This window comes from Salvelinus fontinalis, chromosome 9 (genome assembly GCF_029448725.1).
Source record: "Salvelinus fontinalis isolate EN_2023a chromosome 9, ASM2944872v1, whole genome shotgun sequence".
NCBI classification, from domain to species: domain Eukaryota; kingdom Metazoa; phylum Chordata; class Actinopteri; order Salmoniformes; family Salmonidae; genus Salvelinus; species Salvelinus fontinalis.
In genome coordinates, this window is record NC_074673.1 from 40,939,743 (window position 1) to 40,958,032 (window position 18,290).

General features: G+C 41.7%; 2 protein-coding genes across 2 annotated transcripts in view; one reads left to right on the forward strand and one right to left on the reverse strand.

Annotated features, from left to right (window-relative positions):
* Positions 1–1,270: 1,270 nt before the first annotated feature.
* gins3 (GINS complex subunit 3) lies at positions 1,271–11,390 on the reverse strand. The gene is made up of 3 exons (XM_055934429.1): positions 11,122–11,390; positions 3,889–4,122; positions 1,271–1,855 (listed from the first exon to the last, which is right to left on the reverse strand). The coding sequence occupies exons 1-3, from the start codon at positions 11,290–11,292 to the stop codon at positions 1,625–1,627; spliced, it is 636 nt and encodes a 211-aa protein (XP_055790404.1). The 5' UTR covers positions 11,293–11,390; the 3' UTR covers positions 1,271–1,624.
* Positions 11,391–12,574: 1,184 nt separating this feature from the next.
* Positions 12,575–18,290, forward strand: part of znrf1 (zinc and ring finger 1) — a 31,105-nt gene continuing 25,389 nt past the window's right edge. The window contains exon 1 of the mRNA XM_055934431.1: positions 12,575–13,787. Coding sequence (XP_055790406.1) covers positions 13,403–13,787 — 385 coding nt within the window. The 5' untranslated portion in view covers positions 12,575–13,402. The remainder of the gene's footprint in view (positions 13,788–18,290) is intronic.

The window sequence follows — 18,290 nt, forward strand, 5'->3', positions numbered from 1 at the left end:
GTACAAATTAGATGTACTTTTAATTGGGTAATGCATTTAAGTCATTTAGCAGACGCTCTTATCCAGAGCGACTTACGGCAGTTTCATTGTAAAGATGAAGTCCCCTAACAACCAATGCGTAGCTAATGCAGCAGCATCAACAACTCTCTGTGCTGTTATGACTACGGACTCTATGGTAGATCGATAGAGTCTAGTGACCAAAAGTCTGTTTTAGCATGATCACATAATTCCATCCAGGTCAAGAGGGATCAGCCAATGAACACACTCCAGATGGAAGTATGCACCTTTTCAGCCTGTTTACCAACTCATAGAAGTAGTAGAGGAAAATGGACTACTTCAAAATGGAGATGGCCTCAATGGCGCTGCCCGTGTGCTGATGACAATGGGACAGATAAGAATCCTTTATCACTCTCTATGGGCAAAGATCCAAGCTGCTCCTCTGTAGACTAACGTTGTTACTAGTTATGAAGTCGTAAATACCAATTGGATGCATTCATGTGATTTGAACTAGTTGAGAAACGCTGATTAGCTAATGGCCAACAAGCTGCGTTAACCATAAATTAAAAGTACAGCCATCATGCTTGGAAACAAATTCAAGTGTTCAAAAAACAAATTAATAGTTTGCTTTTTATTAAAAAATGTTTTTGCATTTAACTACCAAAAATGCTGTTAGAGGTAATTTACTTAGGTGACAGAGGTTGGCGTGTGGAAGAAGCCTGAGCTCAGGGATGATAATTTCCCACTAGTAATTATTTTCCTGTCGTGATGGGTGTTTTGTCCTATATTTTTAAACCCGGCCCGCATAGGAGGCCTTTTGGTAGGCTGCCATTGTAAATAAGTATTTGTTCTTAACAGACTTGCCTAGTTAAATAATTATCCGTTGGAGGGGCGTTCCAGTGGATTTTTCCCAGTCGTGTGATAAATACCACCTTCCCACTTGGTTATGAACACAGCATATGATGTACTGTAGATGGTTTTCAAACAGACTAAATAGATGTGCTGTAAATCAGTTCTGCCATATATTCATTAAGTTGGTGTGGTTGTAGTAATAACATTTATGAAGAAAGGGTAGGTTACATTCATTATGCATGCAGAGCTACATAATATGGTAATACATTCCTGTTAATCCTTACACAACCATTTAAAAGTTGTTTTGCCTCATCCCTGATGAAATGCATGGCCACACGCGTCGGCAAAATACTGTAACTCTGCTTTCAAAAAAACATTCCTGTTTAACCCCACCATTTCTTACTTTAAGGATGACATCCAATTTAAAGAATAAGGTAGCTTTAATTTTATAACAATTCAAACTTACATTACATAAAGCAGATAATTCAAAAAATATTTACAAAGTCTTTGAAAAACATTTGTGTACAGAATGTGTATAAAGATCTCAAAATCGAACACACAAGATTACACCATAACATAAAAACAAAACTCAGCTAAGTTTCATGTGGGAATCAGTTTTCTGTATTTTATGACACACACACACCTCCACTACTCTCCTTCCAACTCAGTCATTTCTCTTCTGGCCTGTTGCTTTGGGTTCCAAATGGACCAGGGCCCAAGTAGTGGGAATATAGGGAATATGGTGCCATTTGGGATGCATCTTTGGAGATGCCCCTCAGGACTGCAGATCAGTGATCTTCCTCTTGCGGTAGTTGAGCACCAGGCTAGAGGCAGTGATGGTTGATGCGCGGCCCCTCTCCCAGTTCTGGAAGCTGTTGAGGCCGCTCTGCCCTGCCCTGAACAGTGCCCTCTCCAGGTAATCCAAGCGCTCCACTAGGGCTGACGTGTCTTCGTTGTAGGCATTCTGTGAGGAATCCATGGTCCGGCGGAAACGACCAATGAATGTCTGGAGGTGAAGAGGTTTAAGCCAATGATTTATACTGAACAAAAATAAAAGGCAACATACAAAATGTCAAAGATTTTACTGAGTTACAGTTCATTTAAGGAAATCATTCCATTGAAATAAATGAATTAGGCCCTAATCTATAGGATTTCACATGACTGGGCAGCAGCGCAGCCATGGGTGGGCATTCTATGCTTCCCGTTCTTACGTTGCGTTTTGCACCTTTTACTTTCGGTTTTGTACACCAGCTTCAAACAGCTGAAAATACAATAGTTTTGGTTAATGAAAAGACATTTAACAGTGGTTTAGATGGTACTATGGTTCTCTATGCTTGTTTTGTCAAACTAAAATTGGGCAAACTGTTAGAATTTTAGCAAGCAGGAAATGGCGACGTGATTTTTCCCAAATTGTACCTTTATTTTTTTTTACTTTTTACCCCTTTTTCGTGATATCCAAGTGGTAGTTACAGTCTTGCCCATCACTGCAAGTCCCGTATAGACTCGGGAGAGACAAAGGTTGCGAGCCATGCTTCCTCCTAAATACGACCATGCCAAGCCACACTGCTTCTTGACACATTGCTCTCTTAACCCGGAAGCCAGCCGCACCAGTGTGTCGGAAGAAACACCGTACAACTGGCGACCGAAGTCAGCGTGCATGCGCCCGGTCCGCCACAAGCAGTCGCTAGAGCACGATGGGACAAGGACATCCCGGCCGGCCAAACCCTCTGTAGTGACGTCTCTAGCACTGCAGTGCCTTTGACCGCTGCACCAATCGGGAGACTATTGCACATTTAAATCCATACTTTAAAAATCATATTATGAGCTAAAAATAAACACATTTATAAAAAAAAAAATGGATGACTAATGTTACTCTCCCCACTGCAAAAATGTGAATACATGTAATTCTGTCCTTGAAACAATTAATTGAAATACTGTAGAATTCCATTGATTCCTATGGGAGGACAGCTCTTACTGGAGTGTGCCAATATGGCTGACTGGTGGCTTCAAAGCCTCTCAATGGCCAATACATAGAATCAGCAATACAGTGTTTACAAACATCATTGGGTTAAACCATGAGAATATAATGTTTCACATCAACACAACCAACGAGAAATACACACAACCATACCAAGAGCTCAAGAAAATACAAGAGGTGAATAAAGAGGGAGGTTAATATAAACACCAAAGAACAATACACACAACCCGTATACATACATGAAGGAGATAGAAGAGGTGAATAAAAACATTTGATGAAACTCAGTCATCCTTCATGGATGCAGTCTACTAATAATCCTGTTGGATTCACTTGAAGTCATTGTTTTTCAAAGATGACTGATGTGATTTGTCAGTCTGCCCAGCAACAAAACACTACGTAGCCTTTTAGTCAATGATGACAATTCGATCACATGGCACCACCTAGTGGCTGACTATGGGACATAACACTGAATGGGTTTGTCAGCGTGTCCAACCATTTGACCTGGGTGGTGACTCATTCATAAACTTTCTAGTGATATTATACAACTAAATGGGTACAAATAGATAAAGATCAGTGAGAAATAATTTGGCTATGGTAGTAGCACCAATGAGGCAGTAGCTATGCTTAGAAGAGAGTTGGGTTTCTGCACAGGGCCAGTATGTTTAAAATTGTTTCCCCAGAATCGCTATATACACTTCTCCCTTACATGAAATCAATGATGACGGTAAAAGAGTGATAGTACGAAATGGAAGGAAAACTCCATTCAAAAATCGATATTTTGTTATTTGCAAAATGCATCATACTGTGACACTCTGTATTTTGAAAGTTCTATATCTTGAAAACTTGATTGCTGACATGCCAAACATTTTGGGACTGTATCAACAGCCGACTAATAAAACAATGAAGGTTAGTTGGGATATGCACAGTTTCTGGGGGAGAGTCAAAGCAAAGTTTCTGCTAGCAGCCAAAGTTAATAACACCTGAACTGTCGGGGGGGGGTAGTGGGGTGAGCAGTGAGATATTTATAACCTCTGACATCAATGTTTGTGTGCTGTACTCACCTGAAGTACTGCCTGGGCAATCTCCGGATTCTCAGGGCTGTCAAAGTGCAGCAACTGGGAGCCGAGGCCATAGTAATAGGGTCCCATCTTGTGAAGGTCTACTACAGTGGGGTCTGCGTTGAACACAGTTCTCCAGCCCTCTTTGTAGACCTTGGGCAGCTCCACTGAGACAACGCGCCTCTTCCTCTCATACAAGCCCTTTGCCAGGAACAGGGGCATCTCCATCTTCGTACCCTGGAAGACCGAAGAAAAATATTATTTCGGTGATGGATCAAAAATAACATAGCTAGCAAGATATATACCCTTATTAGGCACACCCATCAAGTACCGGGCCAGATCGACATTGCCTCCAGAACAGACTGAATTCTTTGGGGCATGGACACATTGCTCAATTGGTATCAAAAGACCTAACATGTGCCAGGAAAACATTCCCCACACCATTACACCACCGCCATCAGCCTGTACCGTTGACACCAGGCATGATGTGGCCATGGAGTCATGCTGCTTACGCTCAAAGTCGCTCAGGTCATTGGTTCTCTAACTTCTTCTCGGGCACCCTCAGACATTTCACAATTTTGTAGTAACTCTCAACTGGCTCACCTGATTCACATAGTCAAGGGATTGATCATTAGTTGACAAGTTGAAACAGGTGTGCTAGCTCTGGAATAGATTAAATGGCTGGGGGTCCCCAATGAGAGGTTTGAGAACCACTGGATTAGGTCACTCGTTTTGCCCATTCTAACATTTAATCGAACAGTAACTGAATTGCATCGGCGCCTGTCTGCCTGATTTATATAGCAAAGCCACACGACACACTGTCTGTAGGAGCGAACCATTTGGCGTAACTATTAGAGGTCGACCGATTAAATCGGGGCCGATTTCAGTTTTTCATAACAAATGGAAAATAGGCATTTTTGGGCGCCGATTTTCCAATTTTATTATTTATTTTTTTACCTTTATTTAATTTTTATTTAACTAGGCAAGTCAGTTAAGAACACATTCTTATTTTCAATGACGGCCTACGAGGCAGAACGACAGAGTTTTAACCTTGTCAGCTCGGGGGATCCAATCTTGCAACCTTACAGTTAACTTGTCCAATGCTCGAACACCTGATTACATTGCACTCCACGAGGAGCCTGCCTGTTACGCGAATGCAGTAAGCTAAGGTAAATTGCTAGCTAGCATTAAACTTATCTTATAAAAAACAATCAATCAATGACTGTCATTGCTCCAATGTGTACTTAACCATAAACATCAATGCCTTTCTTAAAATCAATACACAGAAGTATATATTTTTTTTAACCTGCATATTTAGCTAAAAGAAATCCAGGTTAGCAGGCAATAGTAACCAGGTGAAATTGTGTCATTTCTCTTGCGTTCATTGCACACAGAGTCAGGGTATATGCAACAGTTTGGGCCGCCTGGCCCTTTGCGAACTAATTTGCCAGAATTTTACGTAATTATGACATAACATTGAAGGTTGTGCAATGTAACAGGAATATTTAGACTCATGGATGCCACCCGTTAGATAAAATACGGAACGGAATAAAAGTTTTGTTTTCAAGGTGATAGTTTCCAGATTAGTCAAAGGTATATGGTTTAGAGAGAAATAGTCGACGCGTTATAATTCCTGTAATAACTTGCGGCTGAACTTGAAAGGGGTTCCTTCGTTATTTTACCGTTCATGTCTTCCATAGAGAATGTCTTGATCTACTTCAAATAAGGTCTGTGTTTCGTGCAGGCTTAAACCGCCTTGACGTTTTGATACCGTGTAAATCTCACTAGGATAAGGTAACGTTTGTCAACATATTTTCATTTTATTTATTTTATTTTACCGTTATTTTACCAGGTAAGTTGACTGAGAACACATTCTCATTTGCAGCAACGACCTGGGGAATAGTTACAGGGGAAGGGAGGGAGATGAATGATCCAATTGTAAACTGGGGATTATTCATAAATCCACTATACCAAAAAAATGATCTTCGCTTATATTTAGCCAATATTGATCAGAGTTACCTTGTCCTATGGATATCTACAGTTATAAAATTGGCACGGTGGTGTAAGCCTACACAAAACACAGACCTTATTTTAAGTGAATCTAAAAATATCCTTGAATCTAAAAATATCCTATGGAATAAATGAAGGAACCGATTTTCAGATTTTACTAGAAGGTGTTATGGGAATTATGACTCGCACTTTGGTCGTCAATTCTTACCATGCCCATCATTAAAATAGGATTTCCTGCATATAGAAATTACAGTTTTTTTTCTCAACATTCATCGCAGGTAACTTAAACTCTATTTTTATTCAAACAGTTGAGAGTATTTGTCTCCTAAGCATACTCTTCAGTTTCATTGTCACTTCAGAGCTGTGTGTGTGTGTTTGTATTTATGTATTATATTAAGTTAAAATAAGTGTTCATTGTTCATTCAGTATTGTTGCAATTGTCATTATTACAAAAATGTGTGTATGATGTATATATATTAATATATATATTTTTTTCTTTAAATAAAAAAGTTTTTTTCTTTAAATAATAATAATAAAAAAAAATAAAATAAAAGAAAAAAAAGAAATCGCCCGATTAATCGGTATCGGCTTTTTTTGTCCTCCAATAATCGGTATTGGCGTTAAAAATCATCAGTCGACCTCTAGTACCTATTAAAACTGGCCACAGTGTACACAGTCACAACAAACATCTCCCCAAAATGCATTTCAGTTTGGCCACGCACAAGGCTCATGACTTTATAACGTTATATGGGTCTATAGCTACACAATGTGGGTGCTTATATTTGTCTCCTATTAATAATGAGTATAGCTGCAAGCAGCAATGCCGGGGTTCAAGCTGTGGGCCCACTGAGACAATCAGGACAAAATGGACACGTCGCCCTAGAATTAGCTACTTCTGTAGTCTTTACCACGCTTGCCAAATACCAGAACATTCTTTTTTTTGCTTTTGATACATTTTTGGACCATTTCTAATGTTAAAACATCTTCTCCAGAACCGCTGGATCGCACGCACCAAATTTGCTATATCGTGTCTATGGATGCACGTCTTCAAAACGCAATATTTTCCAAAACTCTTGCTCAAACAAGGCCACTACAATCCAATGAGATTGCATGAAATGTTTTCCTGTAAAACAGCTCCACCATACTTTACAATTTAGCTAGACTCATATCCCTGACAGGGTTTCCATTAGCCGGCAATTGCCTCCTACAGACAGTGAGTCACGTGGCTTGCAAAAATTTGTTTGTAAATTCAGACCATTTCGCTCTCAGAGCGCACACTGGACGTTCGGGCCGAGGAGTAGGGTTGATTTGAGCATTCTGGTCTTATAAAACGGCAGTCAAGCACCCAAGCTAATGTTGGCTAGCTACTTCCAGACCCAAATGAGACCACGCTGACCATTTTACTCACCCTAGCAGAGGTGGTAAGGCAGTTTACGTGTTAACCAGAGCGTTGGTGACTGTAAATGTGCTGCTGGAAACAATTTCGCAATGTGTATATTTAGATTTTATTTCAAGTCGGGTGTTACCGATGTGAAATGGCTAGCTAGTTAGCGGGGTGCGCGCTAGTTAGCGGGGTGTGCGCTAATAGCGTTTCAATCAGTGATGTCACTCATTGAGACCTTGAAGTAGTTGTTCGCCTTGCTCTGCATGGGCCGTGGCTTTTGTGGAGCGATGGGTCACAATGCTTTAAGGGTGGCTGTTGTCTGTGTGTGCGCAGAGGGTCCCTGGTTCGAGCCCAGGTAGGGGCGAGGAGAGGGACGGAAGCAAAATTGTGACACGGGCACCATTTTAAGTCAGGAGAATCTCCTCTTTGTAATTATGCAAGCCTGGGCAGCGAGCTCGTTTGTCATTGATCGCTAGGCCAGAAGTTTTTGTTTTTCCCATTACGCTACGCAGACATAAGCACAGTTGACACCATCGAGGTTTACATTCTACACAAGTCGTTTTCCCCCCCAGTTTCGTCTCATGTTAGAACAACTTACATCTGGTTCCACAATACTATTTTGTCAGCCATCTTTGTTGAAGGACGCCACAAGGGTGGCTCACGTCAAAATTCGTCATAGGAACCACTCGATATGATTGGTCAAATAAAAACCTTGGGACCCAAATGCACAATGAGTGCTCTAACTCCTCCTTGTTGTGGTCTGGAGCAATGAAGCTGGGTACCTCTCTAAGTCCCGCAGCGCAAGCTCGCAACTTTTAGAGAAACCACTGTAGAAAGAATGTGGCCTTTCTGTAGCCTACAGGCTGGAGATAATACATTGTCATACATTTTGAGAAGGACACTTTTTACATCATGCAGGAGTCTCAGATCAAATAGCCTATCCTAAATGGCGTTCAACCCAAATAAAAATGCACTGGCATGTGAACAAACATATCCTAAAAACAGGACAGGTCAAAGTAAAAGGGACAATTTGGAATGGACAATCACAACTGTTGTCCAGGAGTTTTACCCCATTGTCATTAGTGGTTTCAAGTTTGTATCTGTCCATTTTTTACAAAATAAAATACTTCTGTATTTTCCGCTGTTGTAAACACATTACAAATAGGCTCGCGCTAACTCCTGATAAAGTTGGGTAGTTGATATTCATAGCTTAAATAGGCAAATTGATTAGTCCCAGGAATCAGGACTAATACAGCCAATGCATCGGCCTGTTTTACAATCGGTGGACATTCATAAAATTCCATTGCTGGCTGACATTGTAGGCTACACCCCAGTAGGCTCCAGCCAATGTCTTTTGGCCATTTTTTGGCCCTGTCCGGATGTCTTATTTTGTGTTTTCCAAACGGTAGACATACCACAGATGGGCATTTATAAAATAACATTTCAGGCAACAATGTAGGCACAGGCCTCAGTAAGCACAGACCGACACCTTTTGGATGTTTTCTTTTGTGCAGTCCAGACCGGCCTTGATTTCACATCCACTGTTGTATGTGCGGTTCAAACCAAATCCGAACCAATCATCTACGCAGTGGCAAGCAGTCATTTATTTGGGGGGGGGGGGGTCCATTCTTGCATGCTATTTTGGCATTTATACGTGTTACATATCAGTTTGCAAACATTGCAAAAATATATCATAGAGTTTAAAAAAGCCACATATAAACATGGTCTCTTGTTTTCTTGAGGAAGGCAGCTCAAAAATCCAGGTGTTTCAGCCTAGCTCAGTGCTTTCTGTGGTAGTGGGGCAAGCCAGGAGAAAATACGGAGTGTCACCGCCAAGTCTAAGGGCAGAGCTAGAAAATTCTAGCCCCTTGGTTTCTGCCAGAGTTCCATTAGAAGTGCCCAACCAAGAAGGCTCAATGTCATTGGCCACAGATAAAATTACATCAAATCACGTTACATGTACAGTAGCTTTGATTGAACTGATCATGTTAACATCATACTGAATCAAGTCAACAATTATAGATAAAAGGTATCGGTGCTCATCGGCCATAAACATTAGACAAGTTACACATGGAAATCACATTACACAAGGAAATCTCAAATTCAACTATGAGTGGTTTGGAAGGATTCAGTGTGGCTAACTGAAAGTATTGCAAAGCAATGCTATTCTGTGGAGTGGCTGTGTGGTCGAAAGTCTATTATTTTAAACTAGGAAAAGAGACCCTTAATCTTAGATATTCAACATTGGCCATGGTGTCAATGAAGCATGATTTGTGCCGCGCTCAAAACAACTAACTTCGAACTGAAAAATCTGGCTTTAGTGAGTTTAAGACAACTGGGAACTCAGGAAAAACGAGCTACGACTGGGAAAATATGTTTCGAACTTTCATCCATCTCGGAATTGTAAATTCGAAACTCGGGCCTCTTTCTAGAGCTATGACCTGAAGATCACTGACTTCATCATGATTCAACCCCCCCCCCCCTCTCAGAGTTCCCAGTTGTCTTGAAAGCACTATAAATCCAGAGAATTACAGACTTTGATGACAAAATTTGCCCATGAAGGACTGCTGCGCCACCTTCCTGTTCAAGTGACCTGAAAAAGGTGAGTCCAAAAGTGTCTTGTATGCTGCTGCTGCATAAATGACACAATATGCCAGGGAGATATGTATACTGTACATATGAAATAATACTAAGTGTATGTTGTGTTGTAAACTGTTAGTAGCCCATGTGCCTCATGCTAATAATTTGATTTATTTTCACCTCTTAATTTCGCCAACTGTTCTGACTTGGTGGTGCACATGTAGCCTATTACCTGTTTTTGAGAAATGTAATCATCGAATATTGTAAGAGCTTTCATTGTCTGGTTATATGCTCCCTTTATTTATCCTACGGTTCTGATTTTGTGTACTGGGAGAAGACTAAGAACGGCCCATGTTCTGAATTACGTTGCTGTACATTTCAAAAGTGCTGAACAAATAGTTATTGACTACGTCCGTCTTAGTTCGCTCATTAATATCTTAATCGAAATTACGGGTTGCCTCTTATCCGCTCGTCGTCCCCTTACGCCATAGTTTGTACATCTAAATTGTCTGTAGAAACCACAACCAAATCAGCAGTTTTTTTTTTAAAGGCAGTAAATGAGCCTGAATTAACTGTTTCGCGGCAGACAAGGCTCCGCTGATAGCCAGGTGTAGCAGTGGTAAGAAGTTAGGACTGCTGTTGGGACAGCTTTATGTAGGCACCGTTTGTCCCCGTTATAGTGCAATTCATGTATTGTGTTGTGTAGTGGCTTTGTTGGCATGCAACCCCCACTTTTTTTTTTTTTTGCCCCACCAAGATTTACATGCTATAATCACCAGTACACGTCTATGTTTGGTTCAGATTTTGCCCGGTATGGACGAGACATATTTGGCCCAAACAAAGGTCTATAAATTACTAATTTTCAACTTTCATTCAGAACCTAAAATGAACCTTATTTCAACTTCCGGAAAAAAACATTTTTCAACGTCCGGAAAAGACGCCTTTTCAACATCCTGGAAAATATGCATTTTAAACATGAAATACCTTTCATGCTTTCATTCAGCAACAAATTTGAAGTTAACTTCAACGCCTAGAAAATACGTATTTTTCATTTTGCTTTCCCTCAGTGACTTGTGTAATGTAATGGAACTGGGTCATGATCAAGGGCTAGTGAACGAGTTGACTGAATGACTAGCAGGAATTACAAGTGGATAACTAGTTAGCTAGCTAACAGCCACAGGTGATGAGATTAATGGCTACACAGTAACATTATCGGATGGCATTTTTAGCTAGCTCTACATTGTTTCACATGTTCGACTGACCTCTTGAATGTCTCGCGAGTCACTCGATTTCTCCAGGAATCCAAGTCGGGGAAATGTGCATTCTGTCCGACTAGGTAGCCTTTCGTGAGAAAGCAAAATGTCATCAAGAGATAAGAAATTCTCTTCCATCCCCACCCCGGGAGGCACGGGAAGGTACGAATGTGTTTCCATTAAAAACTCACAGTAATTCAAAAGTAGATATCCGACAAGTTATTAGCGAGCTAGCTAACTTCTGCTCTGTGGGACTGTTTACACTTTGCTTCTCTGGTTTGGCGCGAAACTTCAAAATTACCCGACATGCGCAACAGTCCACTTTTGAGCCAGGCAAGAGCAATCGATTTTCGACAGTCAAAACAATCGGATAAAACAGAGAGCTTTCTTAACATTTAGCCTATAATTACTGGTTCTTATGAGAAGAGTACATGAAAGACGTGCACATTAAAGACATATGCTTAATGCTTATTTTTCTTTGTTCTTAAAATCTCCGTGCATTATTAGCAGACTAGCTATATTTTTCACTGATCATATAGGCTAAAATACTCTAACCTGTATCGCTGAAAACACGTTATTCAGTCTCTGAACAGCATGGTTATCTGAGGTGGCATGTATTTCTTTGCAACAACAATGCAAGTTTAAGTGATGGTGAGTGATTAGTAACTTGCAATTACTAATTTAGCCAGTGGAGGTCCCAAGGTCGCCTTTGTATGAAGCAGTTCAAATATTTATCTTGTGGGTGTGTTTGTGTTTGTAGGCTATGTTTAATGACCACATCAACAAGGATGGCCTAATTGGGTTATTTTGACCTGAGATATGACAATCTGATATACTGTTAGTTAGACTGCCTTGTTGCATGAGTGAATGGAAGTGACAGGTGTCTGTCACCCCTGACTGTGCTGTCACTCAAACCCACACATTCAGACACATAGGCCAACCTGTATCACGTGTAGCCTAAATCAAAGAGATTGTTAACACACACGCACACATTTGATGTGTGTTTCCTGGCACAGTGGCACACCCACACACATTAATAAAAGAAGGCAAAGTAAATACCTCTGACTCGTTCCGTAGGCCTATAGGCTATCCTTTGTCTTTCAACTGTGATGCCATGGAATGATACACCGTTTTCTCAGTCAGATTGCTTTTTAAGAAACACACAGTGGTAGTTTATTTTACATTCTGGCATCTTACAAATTGTTTACTGGGTTTATAAATGGTGAATAGTGTTCATTGTTTGTTTATTTATAGTTTATTTAACAGTAGGCTAATAAACTGTTCGGCAATAATTTATGCCAATAACAATTAGGACTATTTGGGGGGAAATACATCAAGGCTACTAATCAACAGGATGAGATTTAGTAGGCCTAATCCCATAATTACTCACGAGTCAATAATCTCAACAATGCAGTATATGGTGAGAAATATGAATACTGTGCCATCTGCATGTTAACTTGGTTATGACATCAGGTCATATCTCGTCCTCTGCTCACACTCTGATTTGGCAGCCGGGGGCGAGACAGACAAGAGCCATCGTTGGATTTCTAGAAGAGATAGACAACGAGGACAATCTGTTAATCAATTAATCGTGATTAAGAATATAGAGTACTGTGTATTCCCTCTTCACACGGTCTTTACATTGATAATCCGAGTATGCGCACTGAACGCCATTGTCTGCCAGCAGCAAGAGTGAGAGCGAGCGCGCGGATATGATAGTGCAGGGGAACGGCATACATTGACCCGAATCTCCGGGAACTGGAGAACAAGTGGACTCGGACACACATCGTTGGAAAGACATACTGGCAGACTGACAGCAACAGTTGTCATTGCTATGATCAACTGAGCCAGTCAAGGCAAATTAATAAATGCAAATGTAGTAACCTATTGCGGAGAAGCGCGACTGTCGGATACGTTTGTTGCGCTTTGTGTTTGTCATCCCTGTTGTGATTTGGGGCAGGCTACCTGTCATTAGCTGTGAGGGAAAACGTGTTGCTTATCTTTATCGTTTTGTTTTTCTGTCATTCGTTTGACATCATACTATAGATTCTAGTTTTTCTCGTTTGGTGTGAATCAAAGCATTCAGTCGCTCATGTTGTGGTCAGGGAAATGGGCTGTTGCGTCTGTTAGTCAGACTTGACAACCCAGATTTTTTTAGGTGCCGTTTTGTCTTTGGCAAAGGGCGAGAAGTCCACTGCAGACAGGCGTGTCGGGGGCGATTCCAGTGACGGCTCGACTCTGCGGAGCCCCCATTTCAACAACCCCCACCCATTTTGCTCGGGTGCTTTGGATGGGGGGCAAGCAAAGTACGGCGGGGCGGCCACGGGGTGCTTTTCCCGGTGTCTCGACGGATGACAGCGCAGTGCCGCCCTCGGCTCACTTTGGGCACTACCGACCGAGTGGCACTATGGGGCTACGCAGCCGCTCAGTGAGTTCAGTGGCTGGGATGGGCATAGAACATAGTCCTGCGGTGCCCTTTGGGTTTTATACCCCCAGAGGAACTGACTCGGACAGGGCGGGAGGGGGGTCTGGCACTAACGCTGCCCATGGTAACGGCTACCAGGAAACAGGCGGCGGGCATCACACGGACGGTATGCTCTATCTGGGATCCCGAGGGTCGTTGGCAGACACCTTGCCCCTGCACATTGCACCCCGGTGGTTTAGCGCCCACAGTGGTAAGTGTCAACACATCCACCTCTGGCTGGCAGTATACATCACATTTATCAGTGCTTACAGAGGGATGAATTGACATTAGGCTAGATGTCATCAGAAAACTTCCCTACCATCTATGGAACTTCATTAATTAATTTGTGAAGTGTGTGTGGCAGGCCAGTAAGTCAGGGTTTATAAAGTGTCTGACCTCTTGTATGCCAGGATGTCAACAAAGAAGGCCTAATGACATAAAATATAGTCAATGTATTCAGGTTTCAGATTCACAGGATATTAATGGGGATTGAAAAGTGAAGGCCATGCTAAGTAGACCAATGCCTTACACTGGTCTTTTCTAGACCAACACTATTAAAGATTTCCAGTAACTCCATTCTGAGCTCCATGTCTCTGATAGAGCACGTTTTCAGACAGAGACACCAAATCTTGAATTGTATCAATTTCAAACCCTCCCGTCTGTTGTGGTCACACTCCTATCATAGTATGTAGTATTTTTTCTGGATATTTCTTATCTCAGTGGAGCATTTGTCAGACATCTTGTTGCCTTCAATTGATTAGTCAAACTAAAAACAGTACTGGCAGTCTGCAAAGCATTTTAACACCCAAAGGCTTGAGTTGCCACCATGGTAGACAGTTCTGCTGCAAAATAAACAATGTAATGACACAAAGTCACATTAGAACACTCCTATGACAATGGGATATACTGTACTTCTCCAAGGGTTTGATCATTACAAATGGGCAATTCTATGGGAGCAGAATTACACTGGTTCAAGACAGCCCTTATCTCATTATCAAATCATTTCTGGGTAACAATTAACTAACCTACTCTGATTGTTTTCAATTAAAATTGTCAAAAAGAAGAAAAAATGCTTCTTAGGAAATAGCAATTTCTCAAGCAAGAATTTTGCTAGGACTGTCTGGGAGTGGTCTGAGTGGGGAGGCAGGCCATCAAGTCATTATTATAATTTTCACAATTTCACAGTATTATTCCAAACCCATAGTGTGGAAAAATAAGAAAAATCATGTTTTTGACTGCAGTGGGCCATTAACAAACCATACAACTTTATTCACAAGGACTGCTTTTAAACATTTCCACTGAAAATGTTTCAAAAACTGATTTACAGGATGAACTGTGCAGATACGTTTAGTAACAGAATAAAGCTGTGTTACCAATTAATTATGTTACCAAACTTTGCACAGTTTTTCCAGTGAATTATTATTTTTTACTGTATAAATTGTTGAAAATAGTCATTTTGCATAGAGTTGTATGGTTTGTTAAACTTTGAAATCAATGTTTTTTGTTTGGCATACGTTTTAAATGGAAATATCTGAGTCTCAGCGTAATTCCGTTACAGTGGAGTTGCCCAAATATCACAGAGGCCTCTGATCTTTACCAACTGGACTGTTTTGGCCTGTCCTTTTCCTCAGCCTCCGTGATACTGCATTGACACTCTATCAATAGTGTATGACAGTGCCGTGGCCAGAAATTAATTTGTGGGTGGGCCAGCGGAAACTTGGGTGGACCAAAAACAGAACAGCTAACTTCCTGCATGACAAATAATGTCCCGTTTGGACCACTGACAAGTAAATTGTTTTTTGTTGCTGTTGCTCAATCTGATTGGTTGGGCCTGGCTTCCAGTGTGTGGGCCCAGGCCCTCCGTGCCTACGTGGCTGGTGTATGACTGCCTGATAAGCTTGATCCTGACAGGAAACCTCCTTCTGATAGTCAACTGTTTGATCTAGATGCAAGCAGTGAACAACACTGAGACAATTCTCCCTCCACTGATGCAATTCCTAAACAGAGTCCTATCTGCATTGCCACTTAGTGAGTTGTTCACCCACTGTTGTTGTTATGCACTTTCAGATGAAAGACCCTTTAACAATGGTCTGTGTAATATCTCTCTTGTGTTAGACCCACCGTGTTCAGTCACCTGTCACAGAGATAAGTAATCACTCACTCACCGATGTGAATGTAAACTGAGCAGAGCAATGACTGAACTCTCTTTTAGCGGAAGCCAATGTAATTGTTCTCAGATTAGAGCCATAAGCAATCATGCACTTGTGTGCACCGCCATTTTAATTGAAACGTAAATAATGACAACGATAACACACACACACATGAACACACGCACTACTGTAGACACACACACACACTGTTGTGGCTGGGTTTTAGTGGCAAGTCTTTTTGGAATGATGGGATTGTGGAACATATGTGCTAAACTGTCTGGCAGTGGGATTCAACAATATAGGTCACTCATTTTATTTATGTTTTCCCCTCCCCTCATACACTGTCTCTCTCCCTTCTCCCATTACCTCAGCACAGTGTATACAGAGGAAGAGGGACACACACACAGTCTACACTGGATTGCTGAGAGAGGATTTCTGTTGCTGTGACAACCATGTTGCTTGTCACTGCTGTTTTCAAGATGCACACTTGCTTGCTCCTTGCTATCCCCACAATATCCTCACACACTTGTTTCCTCAAGAGACAGAGGGCCAGGAAGGGAGAGAGGGATAGAGGGAGAAAGGAAGAGACTGAGGTAAGGTGAGAGGGATAGAGGGAGAAAGGAAGAGACTGAGGTAAGGGGAGAGAGAGGGATAGAGGGAGAAAGGAAGAGACTGAGGTAAGGGGAGAGGGATAGAGGGAGAAAGGAAGAGACTGAGGTAAGGGGAGAGGGATAAAGGGAGAAAGGAAGAGACTGAGGTAAGGGGAGAGAGAGAGATAGAGGGAGAAAGGAAGAGCCTGAAGTAAGGTGAGAGAGGGATAGAGGGAGAGAGGAAGAGCCTGAAGTAAGGTGAGAGAGAGATAGAGGGAGAGAGGAAGAGACTGGGGTAAGGGGAGAGACGGACAAAGGAAGAGCCTGAAGTAAGGGGATAGAGGGAGAGAGGAAGAGACTGAGGTAAGGCGAGAAAGGAAGAGACTGAGGTAAGGTGAGAGGGATAGAGGCTTGACAAGTTCCTCTAACAGACTTTCTCACTAGTGTTTCACAGCCAGTCTGTGATTGAGTGACAGCCGACAAACCTTTCTAATAAAAGGACACCACAAATGGACGGAGCTAAGGCAGTGACGACCGTTGCCGTGGTGTAGGGACTATATCCTGTCATCACACAGCAGAGACTTTCTTAAGATAAACCTTTGACATCAGTAGCAGGGGGGAATGGCTCCTGTCAATCAACTACACTGATAATTGCAATGGCTAGCAAGCATCACTGATCACCGGATGCTTTCTATATTATTAAGCATCACAAACCTAAATCACATTGTTTCTCACCACAGCATAACAGCCCATTCTGTCTTATTCGCTATGTAATGATACCCCTTTCTCCCCGACACAATACACACCAGTGCCATTACACACCTCCCTCCTACCCATACTCTACCCCCGTCTCACCTGTATCTAAGGCCACATTACTTCCTGCAATCAAAGAGTTTAGCTAAAACAACAATAGGTCAGTATGTCAGCTCTCACGGCCCCCTCCTCCCCCTTTCCCTCTCCAAGTCTTTGACTCTCTCATTCAGCTGTTTCCATGGAAACTGCTGTTCTTTCCGGTAAGGTAAAGAGTTGTCTGAGTTGGGTTTGAGTTGGATGTGATGTAATCAAATGGCTACTATCCATGTATGGGCATAATGTCCTGTATTCTGAACATAATGTCCTGTATTCTGAACATAATGTCCTGTATTCTGGACTAAACAGGTCTCTAGACACACTCATACAGTCCTCATTTAGTACCATCATTAGAGGGACAACCAGCCCAGACACGTGGAAAGAAGATATACACAAACAAACAAGGTCACTCATTTAATAAGATAATCTATGTTGTCTTGTCTACTCTAATGACCTGTGTAGACAGTAAACAAGCTATGTCCTTGACTTGACAGAGAGAGGGCTTGAAATAGCAAGGTGTTTGCTCTCCTCAGAGACAGAGGCTTTCTGGACAGCAGGCCGGGCAGGGTATTACAAGGAGCTAGCTGTCACCTTGCCTGCTAGAGGGAGACAGACTTCCCATCTGTACCTTTTTTAATGGTGTCTTATCCCTTCTCTCTGGTTGCATCCCAAACAGCACCCTATTCCCTATATAGTGCACTACTTTTGACCAGGGTCGCATCCAAAATGGCACCCTATTCCCTATATAGTGCACTACTTTTGTAGAATCTTATGTAGGATCTTAATTTGATCACCCTGTTGCAGGAGAACTTTTCTGCAATGCAGGAAATGTAAAACCTGTATTTTTTTTGAAGTTTGATTTCCACTTTGTAATTTCAGACTTGATTTTCCCTTTAAAAAAAATGAAGCAGCCCCTACAAAAATGTCCATTAATTATAATCCACATAATTCACATTTCCTGTTACCGCAGGATGATTTTCCTGCTGTAGCAAACTGTCTCAAATTTAAGATCCTACATCTGTATAAGGAATAGGGTGCTATTTGGGATGTGCACTCTGTTTGTCTGCTACTGTACCTCTCGGCTCTGTTCATAATGCTACTCCTGAACCTCTGTGCTGTGTCACT